This window comes from Danio rerio, chromosome 19, assembly GCF_052040795.2.
Source record: "Danio rerio strain M-AB ecotype USA chromosome 19, GRCz13ab, whole genome shotgun sequence".
In the NCBI taxonomy this organism is placed as follows: Eukaryota; Metazoa; Chordata; class Actinopteri; order Cypriniformes; family Danionidae; genus Danio; species Danio rerio.
In genome coordinates this window covers 43,360,001-43,387,103 of record NC_141039.2, presented here as the reverse complement: position 1 = coordinate 43,387,103, position 27,103 = coordinate 43,360,001, and the positions used below count along the sequence as shown (strand labels likewise).

General features: G+C 35.2%; 2 protein-coding genes across 16 annotated transcripts in view; one reads left to right on the top strand and one right to left on the bottom strand.

The window, feature by feature from the left end:
- ppp1r9a (protein phosphatase 1, regulatory subunit 9A) overlaps positions 1–22,904 on the bottom strand; it is a 100,921-nt gene extending 78,017 nt beyond the window's left edge. For 2 of the 4 annotated variants that reach the window (XM_087295993.2, XM_087295995.2), the window contains exons 1-2: positions 22,715–22,904; positions 7,366–8,729 (exon numbers count right to left, since the gene is read on the bottom strand). In XM_087295993.2, coding sequence (XP_087152119.2) covers positions 7,366–8,637 — 1,272 coding nt within the window. In that variant the 5' untranslated portion in view covers positions 8,638–8,729; positions 22,715–22,904. Of the gene's footprint in view, positions 1–7,365; positions 8,730–13,195; positions 13,360–22,714 lie in introns of those variants that run through there. The other 2 variants (XM_087295992.2, XM_087295994.2) reach the window with 1 other exon arrangement.
- sgce (sarcoglycan, epsilon) overlaps positions 19,302–27,103 on the top strand; it is a 31,416-nt gene continuing 23,614 nt past the window's right edge. For 4 of the 12 annotated variants that reach the window (XM_087294029.1, XM_087294026.1, XM_087294027.1 and 1 more), the window contains exons 1-2: positions 19,302–19,453; positions 19,877–19,941. Coding sequence is in view for 8 of the 12 variants with exons in the window: in XM_087294022.1 (XP_087150148.1) it covers positions 19,417–19,453; positions 19,855–19,941 (124 nt within the window). In the remaining 4 variants the exon portion in view is untranslated. Of the gene's footprint in view, positions 19,454–19,854; positions 19,942–27,103 lie in introns of all 12 variants that reach the window. The other 8 variants (XM_087294022.1, XM_087294019.1, XM_087294020.1 and 5 more) reach the window with 3 other exon arrangements.

Sequence of the window (27,103 nt, the reverse complement as noted above, 5' to 3'; positions counted from 1 at the left end):
AAATAAATGGGAGTTTCTGCTGCCATATTAGAAGTTGACAAGCCAATTAAAATTGCTACGTTAAACAGGTACGATATTTATTACAAGCAATTACTCATCCACAACCCCATCTAAACAAACCTACGACCCCATTTTGTAGCTTGCAACCTTCATTTGGCAACAACAAAGCTTCATCTATTTATTTATATCTCAAAATCAAGCACTGTAATAGAAAAGGATTTGTTACAAGGCTAATTTACTGCATGAAATCACAAAATGAATCAGAAAATTATCTTTCTCCAACTAACAAACCAGTAATTGTCGGAGTAAATGAAGGGAAACGTGTGCGAGAGTGCTGTTATTCCAAACAACCACTAGAGCTGCTTGCACAAGAGCCTCTTACAGCAACTCTATATTAATTACGCTTTCAAATGCTTTAATATGAAAATGATCCACTTACTGAGAGACTAAGAAATATTATGTGCAGTAGCAGAGAGACGAACGTTCAGTGTGATTAACCACTAACGATTTATTCAACACCAAGCTAGTCTAGTCTGGTGAATGGACAATGTTTTACTACAAATCAGTCCCTTTCTCAAGTGCGCACAAACCGCAGACTGTTATTTCCACGATGTCTGCAGAAAAAAGCATGTGGCCTGGGTTCAAAATTCCCTGACTCATGAAAAAGTCTTTCTTTGTTAAGCTAATGACCACAGCAGTTCAGACGAGCTGACATGTAACGCAACCAGCACAATGCATTTCACCGTAAGCTGGCATTTTCCACCTGTTGCTTCATTTAATGAGATTTAGATCATGCGTATTAATGAAAGAGCATCACTAAAAGACACATCTGTAATACCAGACTGGTCTAAACGGCAGTTTCCAACCATATGTTCGCATGCATTGTTGCACATTTATCAGCTGCGAAGACCTATATTTCCCGTTTATAATTAACTGCCGGATCCAAGAATTCAATCCAAGAGTTGCATTGGGATGTGATCTGATTAAGGGACTCTAAGAATACAATACTTCAAGAGCAAAAAGGTCTACCTGACGAAAGTCTTGTCGTCGATCCTAGTTGTAAGAGCAACAAATAATAACTTGACTTCTATATAAATCTAAATAAAATGCTGTGCTTCCCACCTCCAGTCGCAATGACTTCTGGGACTTCCAGAGCAAGTTCGGTGCTCAAGTCTGCATCAGTGCGTCCTCGATATCAAGAACATATCCAGGAAGTTTCACGCGTCCTCCGTACTTGCGGTCTTGAGTAAGACCGTTTGGAAGTGAACTTAGGAAGCTGACGATGACGTTGCACGAGAACACGAGGACGCAAGACCGCTGAAGAATGCATATTGAGAAACAGCTCTTGTCTTATGTACAGCACTTTGGTCTGTCTTGTGACTGCTTTTAATGTGCTTTATAAATAAATGAACTTGAACTTGAATATTTGCCTTTCACATAAGCCACTTCTGATACCAAATGCTTAATTAGAAGTCAATTTATTTTTTGTTGTTCCTAAAACTTGTATATGTGATAAGACTTTTGTCAGGTAGTGTACAAACCAATCTTTGATTTCAGTTATTACTGTACATGGCACACTCTACCAAATTCAGCTGGTGTGAGGGAGATTAGTAAGCACACATCACGTTTACCCATTGAGAGAAAGCTGGGGAACTGGTCCAGCACTGCTTAAGGATATTAATGGGACTGATCCAACTAGGGGAACATTTGTTTTTTTGAGTATCTCCATCGAGAGTTAATAGCCATAGTTGTAAACACAATTTCTAGCAGATCGAACGTTCAAGATATCGCAACTAATCAATGACAACAGTCACAGTCCACGGCTGTGCCGTTATATCGCCAAATCAAAGATAATTGATTTAAATGTCGGCTAAGTGAATTTATCTGAACAGTAATTGACTGTAAAATGCATTTCGGAGAAGCTGACATCATAAAAATCCCCTCTTAAACAATGTGTTTCTGTAGCCTCCTGCGAAACACAAGATGTCGATAGACAGACTGTAATTTCCTTCATGCTTCACTGTGGAAAAGGTTGCAGAGGCAGCAGTTATCTATGGTCCTGTTTACACCTGGTTTAACCACAAGTGGATGACACTGAATACTGGTGTAAACAAGGTCTAAAGCATTTTGAGTGGGTCAATTTTTAAACACTTTAAGAGGTAATCAAAAACGCATTTTATCGAATTACTATCCACTAATGAATAATTACAATTTTCAATTTAATTGCATTTTTAACTACTGAAACTAGTGTTCATGCTAATGATGTCAAACATACTCAATTTCTAGTTTGCTTTTATAGAAAACATGGAAACTCCAAAGACACCTTCTAATGAATCCACAGAGCAGCATTATGACAGAACCCTAAAATATATTTAGTCTGATAAGAACCAGAACTGGTGGAATGTGGCAAAATAAATGGTCCACTGTTACAGTCCTATTTTGCACAAGCTTTGAAGCCTTTCAGCCATTGACTTCCATTCGACTACAACAGCGTTTGGAGTAGACCTTCATAATTTATGAAAGTCATTGAAAATTTTTAAATATGCATATCTCGAAATATATATTGTAATTGTTTTCAATAAGACGGCACGGTGGCTCAGTGGTAAGCACTGTAAGGAGAAGGTCATTGGTTTCGAATCTCAGCTGGGCGAGTTGGCATTACTGTGTAAAGTTTGCACGTTCTCCCTGTGTTCGCATAGTTTTCCTCCACAGACCAAAAACATGGGGTATAGGCAGGGCCAGACGGAATCTGCAGACATGTTTTGCTATTTCTGCGAAGAATTTTGGTAAAAATCTGCGGATTTCTGCGGAATTATTTTGGGAGTATCCAGCGAAGTATCATAACTATAACCTTAATATATTAAATAAAAAGTAATAAATTACTGAATAAAAACTGAATAAATTCAGATTTACACATTTACTCAAATAAATAAACAGAATTAATAATGAGCTAAAAATCTGCAGAAATCTGAGGAATTCTGTGGAAAATCTGTGGAAAATCTGCGGAATTCTGCGCGCGCAGATTCCGTGTGTGCCTAGCTATAGGTGAACTATATAATTGACTCTAGCATATATGAGTGTGTGTGAATAAGAGAGTGTGTGGGTCTTTCCTAGCACTGGGGGTTCACGAGTTAGTGTACTCTCAGTGTTGGGTTGCGGCTGGAAGGGTATCACATATAAAAACATATGCCAGAGTAATTGGTGGTTCAGTCGCCAAAGTAATTGGTGGTTCATTCCACTGTGGCGACCCCAATTAAACCTGGAACTAAACCGAAAGTGATCTAGTTAATGCTTCCTATAAATAAGTGCTTGAATACAAGAGTATTTTTGCATGGCTGCCACTGACACACACTTTGAAAGACTTTTCAGCACATCAGGTAATGTAGTTACATGTCAATACACATCTCGGAAAACCAAGGAGAGTATACATGCTGTTTTTTTGTTTTAAATCTGTAACTATTTTAGTATAGATGATGAAATATTATACAACTAAGCAATCAAGCCATGTTAATAAAGACAAAAAAGAAGTAACTCCACTTATTTAGAAGTGTTTTTGTTTTTTTCGTGTTGTTAGTTTGATAAAACTAGAGGACCAAAGAAGGACTTGTAGTGATACATAATTTTCCTTGAAATAATATCAAACATATCATATTGAAAATCGGATATTACATTATCTAGCATGCTATCCCCCAATATCGCACAACTCTGGTTTGGAGTTCTGAAACTTACAAGATGTTTTTTCAGCACAATGACCTTTTATTTTGGATTTCTCAGCTCATGGACGCTTTGATATCACATTGTGTATAGGAACGTGGACTGTCAGGCGTGAGGACAGACTGTGGTGGTGTGAGAGTTACAGCAAGGAGAGTCAGCAAGGCATGTGAGGACAAAAGCTATATGTGTACATCTCCCTACAGGCATGAGTGGGCCTCTGAATGTCACTTTATGGTTCTGTCTGATCATTAACCAAAACACACTAACTCAGGCTGGCATTACAGAGAACTGCTCTCATTAGATTAGGAGAAAATCAATGACATAGCATTAATGGCATTTACAGATACATTTATGACCATGCTTTCAGACGAGATGAATAACAGAAATTCAATAACGTTATGGCTGGAAGTCTGTTTTTAGGAAAGAAAAAAGGATAACTGGAGAGATTTAAAAATATAGAACGACATTTAGAGTGACCATGAGGCAGAAAAATCTTTGATAATGAAGAAAAAATGTATAACACAAAAGTACTCTTTCTATTTACTTTGTTTTCATATTTTTTTTAAAGCTTTTTGCTGTTGATTAGAGGTGTAGTGGATCACAACCCACTAGAGGTGTGAACCTACACTAGTCTCAAGGTTCGGTTCGGTTCGGTTACGATTATCATGCCATCAATTCGGTTCAATTCGATATTTCGGTGCATCACGGTGCATTGACGGTGCTTTCCATACACAGTTTTATATTTTCTTCACAGCAGCATTTCTTGTATTAAAATGTATGAATATATTTATATTTATATACTATTTGTAATACAATTTTGTCATTTAATACAAACAGTCAGATATAGAAACTGTAACTTTAAACAAAACGAGCATTTAGCAAATAATATAAACAAATATAAATATCCAGCTCACTTTCTGATCCTTGTCTAGTTCTCTTACACCTCTTTGATTGGTCACACCCTCAAAAAAAAAAAAAACGGTTGCGATTGGCTCTTGCGCGCTGCGTTCTTCACAGATGAGTGATGCTGATAAGTGGCAGGCGGCAGCGGCGATCTCACAGCTGATGTATGATAGACACGGTGGAGAAAACTCTGCAGACACGCGCTCGTTTCTGGATGCAAAAGTAACGCTGTAAAACAGCCGAGAAGAGAAGAAAAGCCACGCCAGGAGGTCAAATGGGCCACTGAGTGTGTGTGTGAGAAAGAGAGAGAGAGAGACAGATACAGAGACAGAGCGAGAGACAGAGCGCGCGCGCGCGAGCAAGAGAGAGAGAAATGAAGTAGGCTACTTTCATTCTCTCGATCTCAGTGAAATAGGGGCTATTGTTGTATTTGTCAGTGAAAGACTGATCCAGCAAACACACACAGTGAAATTGTGCACAGTTAATGAGTTTTAAGTAGTTAAAGCGCTGTAAATACTCGTGATCGCCTCCCTTGCGACAGAGCGCATATGAGGTAAATGACGTCAGTAATAACCGGTTATGATTATTACTGAACCGATACCGAACTGTCCGCGTCTGCATCACAGTGCACCAAAAAAACTATTATTTTTGACACCCTACAACCCACGGTTCGGAACGTGATTCGGAAAATAATACATTTTTTTTTAGCTTTACAACATTTTTTTAAACTTTACTTAATTTGTAACAATTGCAGAGAGACCGCCTCTCGCATTATTCAAATCATATGTGTGAAAGCATTTAGGCTTTCCTGTAAAATGTAATGGTGACAAAAGAAGTGGTGGGTTGTTCAGGATGTGGTGGGTTTCTTAGGTTATTAAAGGTGTTTTCTGTCACTACTTGTTTAGCCTCAATTAATGTATTCAGTGTAAGCTACACGGTTAATCATTGAAAAATCGGGATCTCAACACCCACACAACGTAAATTATAATTGATGGTGATTTGCATATGTTTATTAAGCTTTCAAATCGCTGCATTCAAATCTGTGTTTGAACAATACAAAAAACAAGAAAGCGATTTAGTCGTTAGTATTTTGAGTTAGTTAAGAAGCTACAAACAGTCAAATAACACAGAAGTACTGGCATAACAGTTTATAGTTTAGATAAAACCACTGATGTTTATGGTGAAGAATAAAATCACCGTCATGTGCTGAAAAATGAAAGTTATAGGCAGCAATTACATTATTATCCAAAAGGTGGTGACAATCGGCCATCAAAAATATGCCACTGAATAATTCTTCAAAAATGATCATCTAGCAATGAAACGCGAAGTTTTGAGTGAAAAACTGGATCATTTACTGAAAATAAATTTACACAATATAATGTTTAATTTATACATTTAGTGTTATCAGCAACAGTAGTAGTAAGAGTGAATTTTTCACAGTACTAAATATTTTACAGTTTATTTTTATTCAACTGATTATTTCTTCATTTATTTGTAATAAAATGACAGCTTTTAAGTTCTGTTTGTTAAAACCAAAAGTTGCATGCAGCATTGTTTTAGTAATGAATGTAATATAAATTACATTTGTCTCCTCCCCTTTTTTGGCTCATCTGAAAAATGGTTTGATCCGTGACAACAAAACTATAATGTGAACCGAACAGTGAGATTTGTGATCCGTTACACCACAACTGTTGATAGTGTGAGGGTTGATGCAGAAAATGCTTTTCTTTTATGTTTTAATATTACCAGGAATAAAAGATTGCAGATCAAATAAATAAAATGTAAGTTGCTAAAATGTGATTGTTGCAAAATTGTTTAATTTTTAGTATAAAATGTAAAAATTGTACAAGTTTAAATTAAATTACATTTATTTTACAACAAATAATTAAAGCAGTCCAGAAAAAAAGTATATAAAAGTCAATATATGAAAAGTATATTATGAAAAGTCGACTAAAAAATATAATTATTTGGGCAGAAATCATTATCATTAATTTGTGTTGAAGTGGAAATTAATTGAAATATAAGATATTAGATGAAATATGTATACTATATGAACATTTTATATGCTGCCTTTTTCAAATTGAACTACCAATATTACTGAACCAAAAACTAGTGAATAAAAGCACTACAGATCTTATAAATGAGTAATAATAATAATAATACATAAAAAAATAACAGCACTTATTATTAATTAAATTTCTTTCATTCATTCATTCATTTTCCTTCGGCTTAGTCACTTCATTCATCAGGGGTCGCCACAGCGGATTGAACCGCCAACTTATCCAGCGAATGTTTTACACAGCGGATGCCCTTCCAGCTGCATCACAGTACTGGAAAACATTCATACACACTCATTCACACACACTATGGCCAATTTAGTTTATTGAGTCCACTTATTGTGCATGTGTTTGAACTGTGGGAAAAAAACGAAGCACCTGGAGAAAACCCACAACAACAAGGGGAGAACATGCAAACTCCACACAGAAATGCCAACTGATCCAGCTGGGACTTGAACTAGTGACCTTCTTGCTGTGAGGCGTCAGTGTCAAAAATAAATAAATAAATTTAAAAAAAATTATATATATATATATATATATATATATATATATATATATATATATATATATATATATTTATAAAGTATATTAAATATACTTTAAGCATGGATGACTATTCATAATACAATATTATCCGATTAGAAAACAGACATCATTGACCCACTCAAGTAAAGAAAAGCAATAAACTTACTTTTATGGGAGCAGAGCTGAATTGAATTTTCCGTTTTTGTGGAATATCCTCCTTTTCCTCTTCTGGAAGACCAGGAATCTCCGTAATTTCCGATCCTGGGTCATAGGAAAGGTCATCATCATATAGGTCATCCTCTGGTTCAGTGCAGCTCTCGCCCCAGCCCTGGTAGCAAGCATCTCCATCGGCATTGAAAACAACTCTCTCATTACCACAGTATTCCTCATTGGTTTCTTCAATCTGATCCTCTGTAATCCGCCTAGACTCCTCTTTCACATGACCGTCCGTGTCCTCGTGGACTCTGGTAGCCTCAAGCAAATGTCCTGCAGCGTCATTGACTTCAGCCGGAGTCGAAGAACCATTCAAGGCCTTAGTTGAGTTAATCTCATCCTTAAGCTGCAGTTCACCGGATTCTTCAATCATCTCCTGACTCTTCTTCTCATCAGTTTTCGCCTCCGATAGAGGACTAGGACTGAGAAGATCTTCCGAAGATGAAGAAACCGGAAGATTGTGCTTGCTGCCCACTCGCGTCCTGTAAAAACCACTTGACGGAGACTGTCGAGCACTGGTGTCATCCTCACTGGCCTCCCCGTGTTTCTGTAAGCCATCAGGAGAGTACAACCCTCGTCCACTTCCATGGCTTCTTCTGAAGGTAGCGCCGGAGCCCTGCTGGTCTATATTTTCAAACACAGCGCTGAGTTGGCTCACAGTGGGAGAAGAAGCCTCCGTCCTGGAGCAAAGACTGTCCAAAGAGTCTGTGCTGCCTCTGTTTGAACGCGCTCCCCTCCAGTCGTCCAGATGCTCATGAGAACCTCTTTTATCCCGACCATAGGAGTACACCGGCGACTGTGAGGCGTCTCTGGAGCTCTGCTCGAAAAGTTTCCTTGTTTCAGAGAACTTCGAGTTGTGATGGCCACCGGACGTCCGCTCTCCAGTGCCTTGCTGGAACTTGACCACCGAGCCGTCTGTTCTGTTGATGAAGTTTGTCGGCTTGTTGAGTTTCTGTGGGGAAGTCTCGTCCCTGGCTTGTCGGTTTGACCCGGTGCTTTCTGTCCCCATTTGCATAAACATATTTTTAATGCGACTGACGTGGGCTCCGTATTGACGCCCTCGAGGCTGTCGGACCCCCTCGGGGTCTTTGTGTTTGTGGTCTCCATCCTGCCTCGGTTGATCGAACGCCTTCTTTAGCGCCTGGAACTCAGCCCGGTAGGCGTTTCTGTGCGGGGACGCGCTCCTCAGGGTGTTCCTCTCTGCCGAGGCCTCCGTCTTCATCATCTTAGCCTCGACAATGGAGGGCTTCTCAAAGATACATCAGCATTCCTTCAGGCTGTTCCTCCTTGGGTGCAATCACATTTTGTTGGGGATTCCTGAAAACGTTTGAAAAGGTTATGAGTGGCTTATTTGTTACAGATTGTACAATCATTAATTGCTTTAGCAAAGTTGGCAAGCATATATTGTAAAGAATTAAGCATTTGGTGAAGAAGTGACCCTAGTAAGCCAATGTACTAAATAGACTAGAGCTGGGCTGATAATTTATATCATATTGAACAGCGATAAAATCTATGTTGATAACTATGATAAGCTCTAAACATTTTTACTCGAAATGAATCCTAAGTGCCTATCACACATCAGAAATATGCAACAACAATCTATAATTGTGTTAATATTAGAGATTCACCAAATTTTTGGCCGCTGAAAATTACTGGCCGAAAATAGGTCATGCTGCATCACCCAGTACTGTTAATAGCACTCATTTCACTTTCCCACCAACAGTTCACTTTACCGCCAGCAGTATCCACCTTCAATCATGGTTGGGATACTCTTTAAAAAAGTGGAAGCATAAAAAACTTATATTGAAAAGTAGATCGTTATCGTTTAGTGTAGAAAAGAATTATAGAGATTGCACTTTTGCCATATCGCCCTGCTCTTATATAGACCCTATTGTTGGGTCTAAAGAATCAAGATATAATGTAATACAGCTTCAATTTTTTTTCACACATTGGAATGTTTCCTGTTTATTTCATTTTTATGAGAAAAACATAATGACCATCTCAAATTTTTACCATGATATAAAGAACATATCATCTAAAAATATCATTCAGTGTGTCAATAGTTTATAGTATATACCAACAATTTTTACAACAACAATCATTGGATGACAAATTAATTGATATCTGAAATATAACAATGTTGAATTTTTACAAAATATATTTGTTATGCTAAATGTAATGAAACTTTATTTCAATTATATTTTATTTTCACATACAGGTATATATCTTTGCACAAAGAGTAGATGCGGACACAAAAATCAAACATCTTGTCGTAATAAATAATGACCATTCAAAAGATTAGGGTCTGGAGAGTTTATCTTCTATAGACCATTTTGAGGGATGTAAACAAAAACAATGGTACCAACGTATTACCTGTTTTACATTCTTAATCTAGCTTCTAACAATCCAAAAAGACAAATTGATAAATAATGTTATGATAGCTGTTTTAACATTATGTTGTGATTGAATTGCCTCTTGTTACAGTTATTAAATAGTTCGATAATAAGCCAATGACATGACCACAATGACCACATTAAAATGATCTATAAACTTTCTTTCAACACAACTACAGTATAGCAAAGCCAATGAAAGGCAGTCCTGCAACCATTAGCCTAAAAAGTATAATTGCTAATGCTAACGCTGCATCTATGGTGCTACAAAGGGAAGGAGACCATTATGTGGTTGGCTAAGAGATGATTAATGTGTCTAATTGGAGTTGGAGATAAACTTTGCAAGACATCGACCCTCCAGAACTGAGTGTGGGCACTCCTGAGTTAGAGGTACTATGGCACGACTTAAAGAGACAGTTCAGCCAAAAATTAAAATTCACTCACCATTAACTCACCCTCAAGTTTTTTAATCATAACATTTTTCAAACAGAAAAGAAGGATTTTGAAGGATTTGGAAAACCATTCCCAGCAGGCACACAACGTCATATGATGTTAATATTGGGTTAGATTTAGGTTGTAATGTCGGGTGACCAAAATTCAATGTCTAGCCAGCATCTAAGGACAACGTTATTTTGACGTCCAATAATGATATCAAATGACGTTGATATTTGGTTGACTAGGTTGTGTTGGAAGGTGTTAAAAATCCAACATTTAGCCAACATCTAAAACCTCTCTGTTATAATAGTTGGGTTAAAAATACCCCAACATATAACCCAACTATAGGTTATTATAGCACCTTCCCAACTATGAGTTATTTTAACCCAATGCATTAGGTTATAAAATTTGACCCAATGCATTGGGTTATAAAGTATAACCAATGCATTGGGTTATTTTGATTAAATGTTATGTTTCCATTCTGGTATTACTATTGAAGCACTACTATTATTTTAGAATTATGGCTGTGTAAATAAATAAATGTCTTTGCTGGGTCCTAAAGGCAAAATTGACCGCCGAATATCCCAAATATGTGTATAATTTTCTCAAAAAAAAAAATTTTTGAGATAAACACGGGAGGTAGAGAAAGAGTTTTATCGGCCATGAAGCACGCGTTTGTATCATCAATAATTAAGAGTGCTGGTGAAACGAATAGAAAAAACACGACAAGGTAATTTGATTAAAAAAATAACAACATTATTACGTTAGAGCTTAAATAAATTTTACAACGCAAAAACAACATTACGTATGCATATTAATGCAGCTGTTCTGTGTCAGTTAAATCAGTTGACTGTTGAAATTCAAAATGTTAACCCAACTGGTTGAGCTAAAACCTAATAAAGGTTAAAAATAACTCAACAACGCACCAAATTAGTTTAACTCAATTATTGGGTTGAAGAAATAACTCAACGTTTTTTTGAGTGCAACGTCATGATGTCAAATACTGACATTTATTAGTCAGGTATGGCAATCAAAATCCAACTTCTGATAGACGTTATAGTGGTAACGTCCACACAACGTCAAGCTGTAACATCATTAGACACTGATATTTGGTTAATCTCAGGTTAGACTTTGTATTTTGACGTCAGCCTGATGTTTGATTCTGATGTCAATCTAATTTTCATTTCCAAACAAAATGCAACGTCACATGATGTTGGGGTAAAACGTCAAAATGATATCATGTTGATATCCTGTGCTTGCTAGGTTGACGTCAACTGTAGGAAATAAATATCATGGAAATCAATGGCTACTATTAATTTCCAACATTTATCAAAGTATATTCTTTTGTTTTGTGTTCAGCAGAACGGAGAAAGTCGAACAGGTTTGTAACAAGTTAAGGGTGAGTAATTTAGTGAAGTTTATTTATAAACTAATTTCGAGAGGATCACGTGCTTATGATTGCTTGCAGCCGACCCTGCGTTATTCAATTTATGATTCACCAATTAGACGATTCCTAAGCCACTATAAATACCCTAAGTTCAATATAACAGCCATCTTAGTTTTGAAGAATGTCACTGGTTCTAGTCCTTACAAAGCCAGCAGACGTTTCTGTGCGGAGTTTACACGTTTTCCCCGTGCTCACATGGGTTTCACCCCGGGTTCCCCGGTTTCCTCTCACTATCCAAAAACGTGCAACTTAAGTTAATTGACTAATTCAAATCGGCATCATAGACATGCTCCTAGTAAGTAGTTAGCTTAGAGCAATCACTATCTGTTCATTAGCTACTACAGCAGGGGAGTTCTCAAGATCTACCAGAGCTCAAACTCCCCTCTAGCCTTGCAAACACGAGGGAGCCCCGGGCTCGAGAATCTTATGAGCTCAGGTATCTCTCCCGGGACAGCATGTCAAACAAGCTTTATAATCAATCATCAGCTAAGTGTGAACTCTTGAATTATAACATTTTAATTTGAGGTGAAATATTCCCTTCAAAATCCACACTGAGAACATCAGGATGTTGTTAAATGGAAATGCAGACACTCAACTTATTTAGGTGATACACGCTTATTTGCACAGGCGAGCAATGCATAGGCTATGCTATGTTTATGACAAAACATAACACTTTTTTCATCTCTGCTCAAATACATCAAAAACATGTTAAACTTAAATTTGAACAGGCTTGAAGGCTCACTTCCCCAAACATAATATCCTAATGAACAGCAGCAGGGCAGATGAAAACAACACACCCCTAAAGCTGCAACTCCGCACATCAGTTTGTAAACACAACACCTGAAAAAGGGTCGGAGGACGCTGGAGGATGCCTTTGCATTATCTCCAGGAGTCCACCGCCCTGGTTCTCCAGCATTATGCGCGGTCATCACTTTGCCACAAGGGCCGACGAAGCACTCAATTTCAGCGCGATGTTGTTAATGCACCGATGTTTTCGACGCAGATCTCGATATGACTCACTGATTAGATTCGTCTTCCATCACTCGCCGTGAACACCGCAGACAGCAGCTGCATTACAGGCTACAGGAATGCGTTTAAAATCAACCCCGCATCTCAGAAATGAATATTTAATAACGATAATAACAGCGAAGGAAGACAGATGAGCCCAAACGCAAGGGCAAAATACATCGGCGCGCGCGACCTGCATGATGCAAAACAGTTGCTATTGGTTAGATAACGGTTCATATTTAAACCTCACAGCACGGATAACGTAAATAAACGTGCAAAAATAACGGTAAACGTGAAACTGTTCGTGTCTATACATCGCCCGCATCACTGACAGCTCCATCCTACAAACCCAGCATCCATAAACACTCCAAAATACACACTTACTTCATTCAGAAGAGTGTATCTAGCCAAAGCTAGCAAAACGTCGTACACAAACATAAAGCAGAAGTGACACAAGTATTGCTTAAACTCGCATGTTGTTGCTCCAAAAAAGAGTCACTTACCTACGCCTTCTTCTTGTTGTTGTAATCTAAATATATGTTATATTAGATATAAATATATCCTCGCTTTAAATGGTTTAGTGAAGGGGAATGACATTGAGCAGCATTTTGATTCAGCTCAGCTACTGGCATCAAGCTGCCATGCAGGACTTTACCAGACAATTGACACAATATGACATACAAGCCGGGCTTTACGCACACACATACACACACGCACACACACACACATACAAACGCGAGCGCGCAGCGAGACAACGCCATTGCAGGCGAGGGGTGATTCCGCCATACCCTTACTAGGGGGTGTTGATACATAACAAAATACTGAGTTAAATTATAACTTTAATCGAAGTCATTTCCGTATTTTCTCATGTTTTAGCAGTAGCTAGCAAGGTTACTTTAGTATATGCTGTTTTCGTGAACGCTTCGCTAATGTGACAGGTGTTTAACCTTTTTTTGGCGAATGGTTCGGTCCAGTAATCTGTATAGAGGAGGAACGAGCGAACTGCAGTCTGGCAGAGGGAGAGAAAGTAATTAAAATTGCAGAATAATAACTACAGTGGTTTTGTTGGAGTCATACAAGGCCACGTGGTTACATGAAAGATCACTCGATGTAATCTGTAATGTGATCAGCGGATCAATTAGCCAACAATTAAACTCTTAATTCTTTTTATTGTATGAAGTCAGAATAAGCATGTGTTGCTCAGTTTTACACACATTTTCAGTCAGGCTCGTAGCCAGTCTGGTGAAAGATGGGATTCTTTTGTTTTCTATTTGATCATGAGGTTTAAATACTGCATTTAGTGACATTGTAAGCACTATTTTTAGCTGGGTTTGCTTGTTGGATGGTCAAAATCACACTTTTTGATGTACTAAAATATTTTTCTAAGATTAGGAATGAAGACATATGAAGAGAAAATACTTACTTTTAAAATACTGAATTATATCATTAGGAAAATTTATGAAATCTGCTAAGTTTTAAATTAAAAACTTTATTTAGTTATAAACTGCCTATTGTGTCATTTATTAGGCAGATAACAAACTGAGCAGCACATTCAACTTTCCTCAGTCAGAATTTGGCCATTTTAATGTTGAACAATTAAAACATAATAATATTAATAATGTAGAGCTTGACGATTTTTCTAGTCTCTAAAAAATACATTTGAAAATGTATGGATAACAACAATAGCCAATTTAGTATTAAAATTAAATTTATTATTATTATTAGGTTAATCTTAGGTCTGACAATAAAATATGCATATAATATTGACACACATAGATATACGCACTGATACAATTCACAAAACAAGAAGTTATCAGGAAAACATAATTATATACTAAATAAGTATATAAATAAAAGGTAAAATACCATATATATATATATATATATATATATATATATATATATATATATATATATATATATATATATATATATATATATACACAAAGATGTACAAACATAAGATAACATGAAATAAAACTAATAAAAAAATAATAATAATGATATATATATATATATATATATATATATATATATATATATATATATATATATATATATATATATATATATATATATATATATATATATACACACACAAAGAAAAGAAAGGGGGAAAAAGAGCAATGAAGAAATGGGTGTCTCTTTAAAAATTTAATATGAACTTTAAGATAAGTTGCTTTTGGTGCTTCACCCTTATTTATTCTTGATTTTTTGGGTCCAAGATTTGAAATAAAAGTGTAAGTGTAAAATGTTAAATGTTTGATAAATGTAAAGTTGTAAAATGTGTTCTCTATTTAACAACAATACAGAAAGTCAGAAAGACGACTACTGTACTTTAGACTCTGCTTGGTCTTTTCAGGCATATTTTCACAATTTTCCAATATGATGGCTTAGCAGTCAAAATAATAATAATAATAATAATAATAATTCCTTACATTTATATAGCGCTTTTCTGGGCACTCAAAGCGCTTTACATAGTGGGGGGGATCTCCTCATCCACCATAGATGAAAATAGAACAAATGACCAAATGAATGGGACAAATTCTGGACCTTTGTCAGTGGGAGGAGGGTCTTTCGAACCACCCGAAGCCCCCCTGGCCACAAGCCTGACAGTTTAGCCTAAATCTGAATGGTGATGGATGTTTGTTTCACTCATAAGTTAGGTATTTAATTAAACACTTATTTAAAGCTATAAAAACATGCTGAATTAATTTATTTAGCCTAAATATTTAGAAAAAACATGACATCTGTTTTTATTACAGTAAAGAAAATCTAAATGACATTTTTTTAATTTCATTTAACAGAATAAAACCTGAAAAAACACACGATAACACATATTTATAAATTTTACATTCAGTGTCACGAAAAATATTCATGTGATCTCTTTAATTAGCCTACATCCTATATGTAATGTAAGGTGGATTTTTCAAGCGCATTTATTGTGTATGGCCAAACACCCAAAGCGCTTTACAATCATGAGGAGGGGGGTGGCATAAAGCTGGTAAATAAAGAGAAATGGATACTATGTTTATTGTTTAATGTTCGTTTAAAGTAATGTATACGGCATTGTAGACCCAAATAGATTTAGTTAACTTCTTGATTGGTTCATTAAGCTAATGTTGCATAAATCCCAATGCTATTGGTTTTGTGCCTTCAGCCAAAAGACTGCCTTGGGAATTGAATGAAACCACTAAATTATATAGCTGATCGCACAATAGACAACGGAAATATTGTGTTACATCCTCATGTTTCCCCCCCTTAAAATACTATTTATTATAACACTTGATCCCCTTGTATTCCTGTCAGCAGTCGTCTGAAGATGTTGCTATAGCAACCTAAAATCTTGATGGCACAAGATGCAGCCTAGTAGCACTTTTGTTCATGACACACAAAATGTGATACAGACCCAACAGAAGGTTGGTATCACTCGTGGTTCTCACTATGCAGACTGTCCAGTTGTGTGCCATTGTGCACAGTGCAAAAGGCCGCGGCCATCTGTGCTCAGCCTCTCCACGGGGGGTTGAATACATTTTAATAGACCTTATCTCATTGTCATCTTTAGAGCTTATGGGGCATGATGGATGGGGGAGGGAGGAGCCTCCTGCGCTTTATCCTGAGAGAGGGGTTGAATTTGTGCCTTACAATTGGGGATTTATACAGGACTTATATGATATAATATTTAAATGCCGATACAAAAAAGTGTGGTCATGGAATTACAGTTTTTCTCAGTGGCTTTGGTGCATTTCTCACAACACTATTTACATTTGTACAACAGTTCATGCATTTCTCAAAACAATTAGTCATTTGTGCACATCCTAGTAGAAGTTTCTCATTCCTTCCAACAAATTGCAAATGCTTTTGGACATGCATTAATTGCTTTCATAAAACTCTCTGCTATTTATAACATTATCATATGCTTATGTCAGTCAAATGAACTAAACTTGTGAATGCTGAATAGTCATTCCATATAAAACCAATAGTCCTCATTTCATTACTTGGGTCATTACCAGGGCCAGACGGAATCTGCGGACATTTTTTGCTATTTCTGCGCAGAATTGTGTTAAAGATCTGCAGATTTATGCGGAATTATTTTCAGAGTATTATAACTAAAACTTTATTATATTAAATAAAAAGTAATACATTTTAAACTTTTATTTAATGTTTGCAATGCAAATCCAATTAGATCCACTTATTTAGTAAGCAAAGTCTCTTATATAATAAATCTACTAGAAGACAGAAAATGTTACTTTTACAAACTGTATTGTAAATAAATCATATTAATTTTTTCATATTAGTCAAAAATATGACTGTAATTAATTTAAAAACTGAATAACACATTTACACAAGTAATTACAGTTTTTCTCAGTCGCTTTGGTGCATTTCTCAGTACACTATTTACATCTGCACAACAGGTAATGCATTTCTCAAAACAGTTAGTCATTTGTGCACATCATAATAGCAGTTTCTCATTCCTTCCAACAAATTGCAGATGCTTTTGGACATGCATCAATTGCTTTCATACAACTCTCTGCAGTTTATAGCATTATCATTTGCTTATGTCATGTCAGTCAAAATTAACTAAACTTGTAAATGCTGAATAGTCATTGCACATAAAACTTATAGTCCTCATTTCCTCATGTCATTACAGACAAAAATGTTGAACTAATTGTCAAAATCTGTCTTGCAAATTTTATTTAAAAAAATTTAATCTTTATTTTTCTGAAAATGTCTTCTAAATTGAACAATATTATGAATGATTTACAGATCTGTGTTGTAGGTTCAGTTCCAATATGTTCTGCATATAGTTTACAGTTGTGCCCAGCTTTACCCAAAGGAAGCTTATGCTTGTTGTAAATAAGGGTGCGTTTATTCTTTTGCACAATGCTGTGAATAAATTAGAATTGCAATGAGCATGTGCAGTAAAAATGTGAAACATATTCAGTGTCTTGTACTCAGATACCTCACTAAATGCAGTGATGTCTAACTTTCTGTAGTTTTCAAATGGCTGTACAAATAGTATATTGTCTTGAACATTTTCAGTATGTTTCACCAAAATCTGACTTTTTGTCATTGAAAATATGTACAGAGTAAACTGTTAAAATGAAAACATGACAAAGCCTTATGACTATCTTGATCATAAACAATGGTGTCAGAACATTTCATCTTGATGACATTGACACTTTTATTGACATCAATACTTGCTTTTGAGGAATGAGGTCTCCATTTTGAGCAAGTTACACGCTTTTGCAGGTTATCAGCTCGGTTTGGCACTTTGTACTAATTGTTTTGAGAAGTGCATTAACTGTTGTGCAAATGTAAATAGTGTTTTGAGAATGCACCAAAGCCACAGAATAAAACTGTAAATAAATATAGACAGAAAGCATGACAAAAACAGACAGACAGACAGACAGACAGACAGACAGACAGATCGACCAATAGATAAACACAGAAATACACTTATTTTGACATATACTTTGACATAGACTTATTTTGACTAAATGTAAATGATATCACACATTCTTATATGGATGGATGGATGGATGGATGGATGGATGGATGGATAGACGGACGGACGGACAGATAGATGACAGACAGACAGACAGACAGACAGAAAGATAGATAGATAGATAGATAGATAGATAGATAGATAGATAGATAGATAGATAGATAGATAGATAGATAGATAGATAGATAGATAGATAGATAGATAGATAGATAGATAGATAGATAGATAGATAGATAGATAGATAGATAGATAGATAGATAGATAGATTGTCATTAAAATAGTATTTATATCTAACACTGACATAGACTTATTTTGACTAAATGTAAATTAAATTTCATATTCTTTATAGATAGATAGGAAAGAAGGAAAGGCAACCACTGCTTAAAACATATGCTGGAAAAGTTGGTGATTCATTCCTCTGTGGCAACCCTTAATAAATAAGGGACTGAGCCAAAGGAAAATTAATGAATGAGTAAATAATATAATGTTTATTACTATATTATAACATGTTTATTATTATAGTTATTATAATTTATTAGGCCTACATTACATTATTTTAAAATATTTTAGACAGACAGACAGACAGACAGACAGACAGACAGACAGACAGACAGACAGACAGTTAGATAGATAGATAGATAGATAGATAGATAGATAGATAGATAGATAGATAGATAGATAGATAGATAGATAGATAGATAGATAGATAGATAGATAGATATATAGATTGTCATTAAAACAGTATTTATATGAAATTTATAATAATTTATAAAAACTTTCTATAAATAGCCTAACTGTTACAATTATGTAATTAATGTAGGACTAAATCTGTTAAAGTTTCTTAATTTACAGAATAGGAAGGCCAGTCGAATATTATACAAACCATATAGCCTGTAATATCTAATTTCTAAAACATTTAAATCTTACATCATTACATTGGATTAAAAAAAAATCATTTGAAATGTAAAAATTAAACAAAAGTATAATAGCTACATATGTTTTCCATTCCGTCCCCCCGTAAATATAGCCAGTGATATATTTGTTCCAACATCTGCGCCAGATGTTCCAGCCAACCAGCGGCCATGATCATCGGCTCCTGTGAGTGGGAGGAATCTGAGCAGCGGCGGAGGATGATGATGCTTATGGCTGTCACATCCAGAGGACCACCAGACACCTCAAACCTGTGATGTTAAAAACCACTGCGGCAGCTGAACGATGGCCTTGCCTGACGTTTTCGTGGGGCTCATAGTGGGTACGTATATAGACCTGAGACGACAACACGGGGAGAAATACTCGCTCTTTTCCGCTGCAGTGATTGCTAGCCTAATGGCTAACGGAATAGCGTTCGTGCTCATTACATCATGGATAAACCGACTTGGAGTTAATCGTTAATTCAACGCGGAGATACGGTGAATCGACTGTATTACACATAGATGACGTTAATAATAATTCCGCAAGAAGTATTTTATAACCTTACATGCCGTCTGCCTTCGTATAATGTTACTGTAGCTAAATCACAACAATACAGTTATAACGCTTGGTTCTTTTCCATAAACACCAAGCATTTCGTGTAATATTAAGACGCATTTTTTTTCTTAGTGAGCTGTTTTCTCATGTTGTTCCCTTTGTTTGTCCTATTTGTACGTTCTAAAGTCGTAAATGTTTGTTCTGTCAGTGGCACACACGCCCAAACCCGGGCTTTAATCGACTCCAAACAGAGATCTGTGTTTTACAGTGGCGGTGAGTGATTGGACATACTGGCGGTGTCTCAAAAACTAGTGTGCTGCCTTCCCTGTATTTAGTGATTCATTTAACTGATTTAGACCTTTTAAAATCCTTTCATTGATTTATCCAGTAGGATTTCTGCAGGTTATGCTACATGATTAAGATATTTTTCAACAAAACAATTATATTTATTGTTAATTGACTCATCTTCAGGCCTCCTATGTGGCTTTTTCTCTTTATTAAGACATTAACGATTACTCTTTTTTTAAGCCAGAATAGTTGGTGATAAAATGCAAATTAACAGGCCAAAAAAACATATTCAGGCAAAACGTCATCATGTGCAGGCAGGGGCGGATTTAGTGATTTTGGGGCCCTAAGCAATTCCAGCCATAGGACCCAAGTCCTGAAATGCACTCTTTCTACTTTTATTTAATTTTTATTTATATTGCAGTTTTTATATATCACTCAATCTTATTTTTGACATTTTAGTTTAATGCAATTGCTACATTTTGAATTATTAGTTTTCTTAAAATTAATTACAACAAAAAATAATAAATACATATAATTTTTTATAAAGTGGATATTTTATTTTGTAATATTAATAATATAATTACATTATATATATATATATATATATATATATATATATATATATATATATATATATAACGTTACATTATTATAATAGCATTATTGACTGTATTAAATAATATTTAATTACGTTAAAATTGTATTTGTAACTCTTACCATACAAAATATAGTACAAAACAACGTTATATATAGTTTATAGGTATCATTTATACTTCTCCTTCTCGATATTTATTGGAGGCCCCCAGATTTCCTGGGGCCCTACGCGGCTGCTTACCTCGCTTATTAGTTAAATCCGCTCATGTGTGCTGGTTTAGTACCATTTGCCAGGGCTGTGAATCACAGGTGATAATGTTGTAAATATTGTTCACTTTCATGCACAGACTGATCGTTTCACTTAATTGCCTTGATCTAGCATTAGTAGACATAGGTATTCATTTTGGTCACACTTTAAGTGTTTAAGTACCAATTCTTGCAAACTAATGGCTTATTACCTGCCTATTATTAAGATATTGCCTGTTTATTAGTACTTATAAAATACATATCCTGCCTGATCATATTCTACATTCATAATCCTACTCAATACATGAACCTAAGCACAAAATTAAGTTATTTGATCTAAAAGACATAGTTAATGATAGTGCTTAGCATAGTTGATTACACTATATTTTAAAAAAAAGAATATTTTTTACCATTTTTCAGTGAATATAGGCAATGTATTTTGGTGCATTTAAACAAAACAGACTTATTAAACAGATATTTTTATTAAAATAATATTTTAGTCACCATACTGTACATATTTAGAAATTGAAAGATAATACAATACAATTCAAGCAAAATATTGCAAAAATAAATTACATCCTACAAATTTAAACACATTTTTTACCTCTTTTGATTTTTCCTCCTTTAAAAGTTTGTATTTAATATTTTTCTATAACAAAATCATTTGGATGTGCTAGTTTTTGGACCATCATCATAAGTTATTTTGTTAGATAAGCTTCAGTACTGACTAATCTAATGTATATGCACAAATATAATATTGTATAGCTTCCTAATAAAATATGAATTTAAAAGATGGATTTGTGAAGGGTGCACATATACACTGTATGCTGAGCACTGTATGTTATTAGCGAGAATTGTTGGTGTATTGGCGATCTACTCATTCCAGTTCCCCGCCAATTCCATAGGGACTCAGCACAAAGGATTTAACGTGTAAAACCACAAACTAGCAATGTAACAGTTTACTCTTCGTTTGTCAGGATTCAACAAAAATCAAAAAACAAACGTAAGAACTATTTACACTTTTCCAAGCTTCAATATGAATATGACTTTGAAGAACGAAAACATTACCATCAAGCCCCTTCCTTCTTTCTTATCTTTTTTCCTTGTTGCTTACATATGGACGTATGGCATTTGTTAACATATGAAATGTGATGTACATAATATAATATCACAAAATATACAAATCAAATGCTGTATCCAATAACAATAACTATAAATCTCAATACAAAAATTATAATATTATCGTAAAATATTACAAATCTCTTTGCGCTCTTTATGGCTCTAACAGCCTTAATTTTCTTTAGCCAGTGTATTTTGACTCATAAAGTGCCTGTAGCCATTAACTTGCATTTTATGAATCACCAAGGATGACATTTTCAGCTTAAATGGCCTGAGGATGATTAATTAAATAGTCATTTTTCATTTTTGGATGAATCCCTTTTAAAGATTATACTCTAGTACAGCAAGTCATTCACAGACATTGTATTAAAGGCATGTGTAGCACAAAAAGTTTGACGTGCATGTAATGCTGACTAGGTAGGCAGCTCACTAGGTTTTTCAGACGAAGCTGATGTGTTTGAAGTGATCATAACACATGCACAGCGTTTTCCTGTGCAAAGCTTTTTGGGCTTAACACCTGCCAACCTGCTGAATCGCCTCCCTGTATAATTCACCTTCCTCTCGACTACTTTAAAGTAGAATGGGAGGAACTACTCCATTAACAAAACCGCTAGTGTGTATATTATAACATGCTGTAGCTCAATGATGCAACAGCTAATGTATAACAGTTTTATTTACATATTGTTTGATGTGCATAATACATTTATAATTCCCTGTGCAGCACTATTAATGAATGCATTTCTATTCAAATCATAATATCCACTGTTTAAAGTGTATAATAAATGAAAATCGGTATTACCTGATAAAGGGCCGGCTTGGGGAAAGCATTCTCTCGCTTCTCCTTGACTGTGTTCCCGGCTACAGCTTAGTCATGACAAGCTGACCCAGTTTTGTGCACAACTCTGATCTCCAGGCGCAGTACTTTGAACAGTTTGACGTCTTCGCGATCATGCAATTAGACTGCACTGCTTTGCAACGAATTGTGAAGTGCATGAATTCCTCTTGACCGGAAAAGAGAAGACAACACAGAGCTGATTCGACAGTTCACTAGGACATCCCTGACTGTGTCACGGAAAAGGGAGGGAGTGAAAGAGAAAGTGTCTTTTCTTAGTTGCCACATGATGAATTTCTACATTTGGCTCCACACAAGGTCATCCCATAAAAATCATAAACCAGGATTAGCTATTTCTCCTGCAGGGCCTGCATGTGCCTGTTCACTCTGTGCATTAATTGGTGTCACAAAGTTTGGCATTAACCATTAATAGTTGATCTATTAGAATATAATGCATCACCTTCAGTTTGCCTTGAGTAGTACTCACGTAGACTCTGATATGTGGTTTTGTTGCTCCCAGGTTTATATGGGCTATGGTCACCCACAGGGTGACAGAATAAACCATCTGGCGCTCTAATTATTCAAGGCATGCATCTGTGGCCCCCATATGTACAAAACCACAGCCATCAACATCACAGAAACAGATCAATACCCCACCATGGATGAAACCATTAGTAGTGACACAGCTGCTCAGCACAGGCCTGTTATACCGAATGTTTAGCATGAATAGTGAATGTTAGCATGGATATTTGTCATGAGAGGATTTCCCTAGGCATTAAATTATGGATATTTGTATGATCTTACAGCAATGTTGGACCAAAACATTTGTCTGGCTGCAAATACATCATTAGCTATGTTTCCATCCACCCATTTGTATGCGCATTTTAGATTATCGCATAACAAAAAACTTGATGGAAACACTATGACAGGGGTTCTCAACTGGTTTGGCCATGGGACCCATGTTTTTACATGGATATCAAGCCGCGACCCAAAATTTTAGGATCTATAATACAATTTTAGAAATTATAATCAATTAGTATTTATTTGTTAGCATACACAAGTAGTGACAGATAAATCATAAGAAAATCACCAAGACTTACAAAAAAACTATATTTTATTGCTGTCATTTAACAAAATGTATCAAATTACAGAGTAAAAGCGACAAATACTGTAAACAGTGGTTAGGGTAAGGAAAAGTTCAGTTGCCATGAACTAAACTGTTAATAAAACGTGTTGTCTGGTTTCTAAATATCGTTTTAATTTGGAAGGTTTTGTGCTCTCTTGTGAGAGCACCTCACTACTTATGACACACTGAGGCTTTAAGTCTTTTTTGCCGTCAATATATGTAAATCCATACTTTACATATCCGGGGTCGTATTTGCGCTTTGACTTATTTGTTTCTATAATTAAATGAAATTTTATATGTCGAACGGTGCGGTTGTCGTGCATGCATTTCAAAATAAAAGTCCAAATAAGTAAAAAATTAAACTTTTGTTGTTTTTTTGACCACACTCTTCGCGACCCAATGAAAATGTTGCCCCCCCAGTTGAGAAACACTGCTCTAAGATGCGCATACATTTTTTAATTTATTTCTTCATTTATTTATTTTTATTGTATGCCCACATTCACAAAACATTAACATAAAAATGTTATAAATAAATAAATAGGTAAAAATAAAGTACAATCACACAATTTTAGAGTAGTCTTAAGTTGTGCATACATTTTTGAACATTATAATTTTGCATAACTGAGTAGGATAAACTTTTTATTCGATAAGAAAAAATGTGCATAAGCTCTTAGGGAAATGCAAACACATTAAATAAGTCATATAACAAGATTTTGTTATAAGAGATCATGTGATTATAAAAATAGGTGCGATGGACCACATTAATGGACAAACTAGTAAGTGTGCGTTTCCAAAAACCATTGTTAGTCAACTAAGGTTGCAAGTTCCGTTATTACAAACATAGTTCAATGATTTGGGGTTTCCTAAATCTGTCAACAAACATTCAAAAACTGTGTCGCAAACTTGTATACTTGCATCGCAAACTTGTAGAGCTGTAGTTAACGATAACCGTTTTCAAGGCGTGTTTGGAATAGTCAAGGTTTTAAAACAATTAATTTAATAAAAAAAAAATAAAAAAAAATTCTGTAATACCGTTCCTAAGGTATGAGTAAGATTTTTTTATTTATGTATTTTATTAGACTTTTCTTACGTTTTTTTTAGGACCATAGTATTTTCAGCAGAAAAGATATCCAAAGATGCTATTTAAATGGTAAAGAAATCTGTGTTTTTGAAACTAATGAAGACAGCAAAAGGCAATAATTCATTTGAATTATTTAACCTGAAATGTTTACTGTTCCAAAATATTTTAAATGTTTCTCAAAATGAAATATATTGTGTTCAAAGGGGAATTTTTCATTTTTTACCCAAACATTTTAAACATATTTTAGAGTGTAATCACAATACCGTGGTACTGTGAAACCGTGATATATTTATCCAAGGTTATCATACCGTCAGAATCTTATACCGGCCCATGCCTAGTTAGAAGCATAGTTCCTAGTTGTGTTCTATTCCCAGTTATCTCCCCTATGCCCTATTCCTTTCAAACGTTCCAACATTTAAACTTGGAATGATTTAAAAAATCAAACATTAACCTTTTGTGCACTACTTGAAATTTTTTTTGTCCCACATCTTGGATTGAATAATATGCTAACACAAACAAACAAACAAAAATAAAAATATATACAGTCAAAATTATTAGCCTCCCTTTGAATTTTATATTTATTTTTTTAAAATATTTCTCATGTGATGTTTAATGGAGCCTCAAAATTTTAACAGTATTTGTGATAATATTTTTTCTTCTAGAAAAAGTCTTGTTTGTTTTATTTCGGCTAGAATAAAAGCAGTTTTTAAAAAAACTATTTTAAGCTCAATATTATTAGCCCTTTTAAGCAATATTTGTTTTCAATTGTCTGCAGAACAAACCATTGTTATACAATCACTTGCCTAATTACCCTAACTCACATAGTTAACCTGATTATTCGAGTTAAGCTTTTAGATGTCACTTTAAGCTGAATACTAGTATCTTAAAAAATCTAGTCAAATATTATGTACTTTCATCATGGCAAAGATAAAAAAAACAGTTATTAGAAATGAGTTATTAAAAGTATTATGTTTAGAAATGTGTTGAAAAAATCTAAACAGAAATTAGGGGGAAAAATATACAGGGGGGGGCTAATAATTTAGAAGGGCTAATAATCACTTCGACTTTAACTGTATATGGAACCAAAAAAGGATGAGTAAATGATGACAGAATATTCATATTTGGTGAACTATCCCTTTAATGTGTTCCAGCGATTCACAGCCCCCTTGTGAGCACACACTGTGTCTAAGGGAGCTGTTTTGTATCTGAAAGTGTCACGAGATCTGGCGTTTGTGCAGTGCATCTCTGCAGTAGATTTCTCCCAGTGCAGCACACACTCCTGTGAAGATAAAAAAAACTATGTCTCCTGTATCTATTATAAGCTACTGAAGAAGAAGAAAACACGCAACATCTTCTGCCTATAAATAATGCTTGAACGATGTGTGCACCGGAGAAAGGGGTTTCATGTGCAGAGTGCGGGGTGGTGTGTGTGAGATGCATTGAGCGTGCTGTGTTTTGAGATTGTGACTCATTATACTACCGTCCACCAGCCAATGAGTGGCCCAAGACACATTCTCCCACTCGCTCACATAACACATTCTCACACACTCCCACACTGAGGGTTTTTAGACGAAAGAAACACACCCATGTTATATAAATGCATTAAAAAGAAAGTCAAGTTCAAATGCACAGAGTATTGGAAATAGAGAGAAGAATGAAAAGATAAACTGTAAGATTTTGTTCACACAACAACGTTTTCAAGTAAAGCGTCACACTTTTATGCATTTTTCAAAGCATTTTAGCAGACTTAAAATGTGAACTTTTATAAACGTGTGTTTTAAAATTCATGTGTTTCGACCGTCATTTAAACTACTTATTTAAAATGAGCTGAATCAATACAAATCTTGAGCTTTTTTTGGGACAACTTAATTGTTTTATGTTCAATGAATTCATTTTTTAAAAAGAATCACATTAAATTAATTGTTTTGTGTTGGAACAAATTGATGTAATTTGACCCAGCATTTTGTGGTTAACCTTTTAATAAGGTTAACCTTATGATTCATTTAACTTAAAGGGCAGCTATTTTACCCCTTTTACAAGATGTAAGATACGCCTTTGGTGTTTACAGAGTGTGTCTGTTTAAGCTGAAAATACCCATCAGATTGTTTATCACAGCCTCCAGAATCTGCCTATTTTGGTGTCTGAGGAC